General features: G+C 58.0%; 1 protein-coding gene across 1 annotated transcript; it reads left to right on the top strand.

Annotated features, from left to right (window-relative positions):
• Positions 1-262: 262 nt before the first annotated feature.
• Positions 263-5,184, top strand: ACTB (actin beta). The gene is made up of 6 exons (XM_058850143.1): positions 263-418; positions 1,911-2,039; positions 2,341-2,580; positions 3,114-3,552; positions 3,884-4,065; positions 4,436-5,184. Exons 2-6 carry the CDS (start codon positions 1,917-1,919, stop codon positions 4,577-4,579), a joined length of 1,128 nt encoding a protein of 375 aa, XP_058706126.1. The 5' UTR covers positions 263-418; positions 1,911-1,916; the 3' UTR covers positions 4,580-5,184.

The raw sequence follows: 5,184 nt of genomic DNA, 5'->3' as shown, positions 1-5,184 counted from the left end.
CCCGAGGGGCTTTGTGTGAGGGCTGGGGCGGGGGGGGGGCTGCACGGGGGCAGCGGAGCAGCGCGGAGAGCGGCGGGCACAAGGCAGGAGCCCCGTCCCCGCTGCAGCCCGGTGACACCGGGGGCCGCGCCCCCACCCCAGCCCCGCTCGCTTCCCCCCCACCCCAATATTGTCCCCCCTGTCGGGGCGGCGGGGCGGGGCGAGGCCTGGGGGGCGTGGCCAGGCGTGGCCAATCGGAGCGGCGCACTCCGAAAGTTTCCTTTTATGGCGAGGCGGCGGCGGCGGCGGCCCGATATAAAGCGCGCGCGGGCGGCGGGCGGGAGCCGCCGCGAGCTCTGCCTGCCCTCACCGCGCGCGCGCCCCGCTCCCGCCGCCGCCTCGCGCCCGCCCCGGCTCCGACCGCGCCAACTCCCCAAAGGTGAGAGCGGCACCGCCACAACGGGGGCTGGGGTAGTAATAGTGATCGTGAGGATAGTAGCGAGCCGGTGTTGTTGTGGATATCGGTGGTGCGATCGGGGTTGTTGGGACACGGCGCGCCCTTTGTGCGCTGGCGGGGTGGCGGCCCCGCAGCGCGCTGCCGCGTTTTAAGGGATAGAGACGCAGGTCGCGGTTTAAGGCCGGTTTTGGGGGTGATGCTTGCGGAGGAGGGGTCGCGCCGCTGTTACCCGTGGGGCTAATCCGCCCCGTAAGAGGATTGCTGGTGCGGACGGGGGGAGCGGGCGGCTCGGATGCTGTGTCCCGGGAGCGGCGGCGTGAACGGGGGGTGCGGGGCTTTGTCTGTTCCGCGGAGCCGCCCGTGCTGGGGTCGGGGCCCGGGGGCGTTGTCCCCCGCGAGGAGGGGCGCGGTCCCCCCCACCCCACACATACGAATAGTCTCGGTGGCTGTTGCTTGCGGGGAGGGGGCGGCACGCCCTACACGGGGCGAGGCTTTGGATCGGAACAATGCGGGGTTGGGGGGCGCAGGGGGACCCCCCCGTGTGCCCGGAGCGCAGGTGCAGTCGTGCTGCCCGCTCCGGTTCCGACTACACTTCCCAGGCTGCCCATGCGGGGCGGCACATGTGCGGCAGCTGCCGCCGCCCCCCCGGCACCGGATTACACCGGAGCGGCCGGTGCTGAGCCTGGGCGGGCGATAATTGCATAAGACGCTGGCTCTAATCCCGCCCTTGGTGCCGCCGGTCGATGGGGCAGAGCCCCGGTCACGCTTGACTAGTGGGCTGGGCGTGGTGGCCAGCGCTGGTCCTTCTGCGGTTCCTTGTAGAGGCTGGCTGAGGCTCTGGGGGCTGTGCAGAGGGGTCGGATCCCGCTGGCTGTGCCTGGCACACGGCGGGCACTGGGCGTGACCCCCTAGGCTGGGTGGGCGCGTCGAGCGCCGCTGACTGGCGCTGAGCTGAGGCTCAGTGGCGGGGCTCTAAGGAGAGCACCGGGTGTGACCGGCGGGGCTGTGCGGAGGTGTTAAGCCCAGCCGGCCGGCTCAAGGTGGGGTACCGGGCGTGACCGGCGGGGCTGTGCGGAGGCGTCGAGCCCCGCTGGCCGGCACACGGCGGGGCGCTGGGGTGTGGCGGCCACGCCCGCCCGCTCCGGGGTGTGGCCGCCGCCGTTCCCCCGACAGCCGGTGGCGGGCGAGGCGCGGCGCGCTCCATCCATTGCCTTTTATGGTAATAATGCGAGAGGGCGCAGGGACTTCCTTTGTCCCAAATCCGCGCAGTGCCGAAATCTGGGAGGCGTCGCCCCCTCTAGCGGGCGCCGGGTGAAGCGGAGCGGCGCCGGCAGGAAGGAAATGGGTGGGGAAGGCCTTGGCGGCATCGCCTGCGCTTCCCGCCATCGCCTTCCCTTCCCGCCTGCCGCCGCGGGATGGGGCTCGGCGTGTGAGCGGGGATGCTCATGTCTCCTTCTCTCCTCTCCTCCCGCAGCCAGCCATGGATGACGATATTGCCGCGCTCGTTGTTGACAATGGTTCCGGTATGTGCAAGGCCGGTTTTGCCGGGGATGATGCTCCCCGTGCTGTCTTCCCATCCATCGTGGGTCGCCCCAGACATCAGGTAGGTGGCTGGTTTTGTTTGTGGTCTAACAAAAGAGCATGGTTTAGGTGGAAGTGGTTCCCCTAGAGGCAAGAAGCCCTTGTTTTGGCTTTGTACCATGAGAGGCCTGTGTGCTGCAGCACAGCTGGTGGGGAATGCAGCCTCCTGCAGAGCCTTTGTGCAGTGTGTGTTGGAGCAGCTGACTGGATGCCTTTCTTAATCGGGAGGTGACAGCAGAGGGACAATAATTGGAGACTTAGCTTTGGGAAAAGGGAGTTATTCACTCTGGAGCTGTACTTACTGTGTGGCCTTTGTTCTGCAGGGCGTGATGGTTGGTATGGGTCAGAAAGACAGCTACGTTGGTGATGAAGCCCAGAGCAAAAGAGGTATCCTGACCCTGAAGTACCCCATTGAACACGGTATTGTAACCAACTGGGATGACATGGAGAAGATCTGGCATCACACTTTCTACAACGAGCTGAGAGTAGCCCCTGAGGAGCACCCTGTGCTGCTCACAGAGGCTCCCCTGAACCCCAAAGCCAACAGAGAGAAGATGACACAGGTGTGTAGAACTCTGCAGCTTGGAGCTACAGAGCAGATAATTGCTGCAGGCCAGCTCTTCTCTTCCATGTTGTCCTCTCTCCTTCTTCACCACTATTCTCCCTTTTTGCCATCATTACAGGGTTTTCCTTTCCTGACCTGAGTCTCCTCTTTGCTGGACCTTGACAGGTTTTGTTTGCTCTTCTAAGCTGGCTTTCTCTGAGACTGAACTAGCAACTTGTCTAACTGCTGTTTCTGACTAGGCACACTAATCCATTTACAGCTCCTGCGTGACTGTCCTGTAGTTTACTTGGCATTTGTTTTGTTCCTTGCTGTGATACGTGGATGGGTCTGTGGCAGTGGTATTCCTGCTTGGGCTGTGACCTGGCAGGTGTGGGTGGAGACCAGGTGAGATAAGCATGGACTTTGAGGGGGAGCATAGAGGTGCCTCTTATCTAGGGGCAAAAGTAAAACCACTTGCATGGACTTGGTATAGACATGTAGCAAGAACCCTGTATTATGCTGTTGACTCAACCTCTCCTTTTCTCTCCCTAGATCATGTTTGAGACCTTCAACACCCCAGCCATGTATGTAGCCATCCAGGCTGTGCTGTCCCTGTATGCCTCTGGTCGTACCACTGGTATTGTGATGGACTCTGGTGATGGTGTTACCCACACTGTGCCCATCTATGAAGGCTATGCCCTCCCTCATGCCATCCTCCGTCTGGATCTGGCTGGCCGTGACCTGACGGACTACCTCATGAAGATCCTGACAGAGAGAGGCTACAGCTTCACCACCACAGCCGAGAGAGAAATTGTGCGTGACATCAAGGAGAAGCTGTGCTATGTCGCCCTGGATTTCGAGCAGGAGATGGCCACAGCTGCCTCTAGCTCTTCTCTGGAGAAGAGCTATGAACTCCCTGATGGCCAAGTCATCACCATTGGCAATGAAAGGTTCAGGTGCCCAGAGGCCCTGTTCCAGCCATCTTTCCTGGGTAAGTCCAACTTTGCTAGGATACTCCTTTGCCCCTTAATGTTCCTTCTGTGAAGGGTGACCTGGAGACCATGGCAGTGAGGTTCCTTATTTTATTGCTGGTCTGTAGCAAAGCTTGTGCTACCCACCAGTCAGCCCCACTTCCTACACAGCTTAAAGCTGTTTGAGGAACTTGGGTCAGTAGAGCCAGTGGTTGAGTCTGTCCCAGCCATGGCTCTGTAGTGCCTTCCTGCTGAAACAACTGCTGGTCTCTTGGTTGCTTGTAGTATCTTCTTAGGCTTCCTTGACTCTGTCTGAGCCCTTGTTGACTTGAAACTTCTGCTTCTTCACAGGTATGGAGTCCTGTGGTATCCATGAAACTACCTTCAACTCTATCATGAAGTGCGATGTGGATATCCGTAAGGACCTGTATGCCAACACAGTGCTGTCTGGTGGTACCACAATGTACCCTGGCATTGCTGACAGGATGCAGAAGGAGATCACAGCCCTGGCACCCAGCACAATGAAAATCAAGGTAGGATGGAGTTGTGGGAACATCTCAGCACCCCTGTTGGGCTGAAATACACAGCATGTGTAGAGGGATGATGGTATGCTGGAGTCCTGCTGCAAAAGATAGAAACCATGTCTGTCTGGTACAGCCTTAATGGCCTTGGGCTGGACAGGATGGCACCCACACAACTGCATGAATAATGGGATTAGAGTAAAGACTGGCTGCATAGGAGGGAGGTGGTTGTGTGAGGTTGTGTCTTGATCCTGTTTTGAACTTCATGGTATCTTGAGCAAGGTTAGATAAGGGAATTAGGCAGCTCCATCTTGCAGGGCCGTGCGTGGGCTGTGAGCGTAGCGTGATGCTGTGTCTGACTGGTTCCTCCTCTTCCCTGCAGATCATTGCCCCACCTGAGCGCAAATACTCTGTCTGGATCGGAGGCTCCATCCTGGCCTCCCTGTCCACCTTCCAGCAGATGTGGATCAGCAAGCAGGAGTACGATGAATCCGGACCCTCCATTGTCCACCGCAAATGCTTCTAAGCCGGACTGTTACCAACACCCACACCCTTGTGATGAAACAAAACCCATAAATGCGCATAAAACAAGACGAGATTGGCATGGCTTTATTTGTTTTTTTTTTGGCGCTTGACTCAGGATTAAAAAACTGGAACGGTGAAGGTGTCAGCAGCAGTCTTAAAATGAAACATGTCGGAGCGAACGCCCCCAAAGTTCTACAATGCATCTGAGGACTTTGATTGTACATTTGTTTGTTTTTTTAATAGTCATTCCAAATATTATAATGCGTTGTTACAGGAAGTTACTCGCCTCTGTGAAGGCAAAGCCCAGCTCGGAGGGAGTCCACCAGTTACAGCTGGTGTTAGGTTATAATTGCTTGTCTGTAAATTATGTAACCTGACAAGTGTCTTTTTGTATCTTTCCGCCTTAAAAACAAAACACACTTGATCCTTTTTCTCTTCGATTTGTCAAGCAAGCAGCCTGTGTTCCCCAGTGATAGATGTGAATGAAGGCTTTACAGTCCCCCGCAGGGTCTAGGAGAAGTGGTGCCAGTATGTGGGGGAGGGAGGGGCTACCTGTACACTGACTTAAGACCAGTTGAAATAAAAGTGCACACCATAGAGGCTTGA

Source organism: Poecile atricapillus, chromosome 14, assembly GCF_030490865.1.
Source record: "Poecile atricapillus isolate bPoeAtr1 chromosome 14, bPoeAtr1.hap1, whole genome shotgun sequence".
Taxonomy (NCBI): domain Eukaryota; kingdom Metazoa; phylum Chordata; class Aves; order Passeriformes; family Paridae; genus Poecile; species Poecile atricapillus.
This window is presented reverse-complemented; position numbering and strand designations above follow the sequence as displayed.

Bases quoted from the DNA above. Each gene is read 5' to 3' on its own strand.
- ACTB (XM_058850143.1), top strand. From the start codon at position 1,917: ATGGATGACGATATTGCCGCGCTCGTTGTTGACAATGGTTCCGGTATG. The intron at 2,040-2,340 runs GTAGGTGGCTGG...TTTGTTCTGCAG, and splicing joins TGGGTCGCCCCAGACATCAG to GGCGTGATGGTTGGTATGGG. The intron at 2,581-3,113 runs GTGTGTAGAACT...TTCTCTCCCTAG, and splicing joins ACAGAGAGAAGATGACACAG to ATCATGTTTGAGACCTTCAA.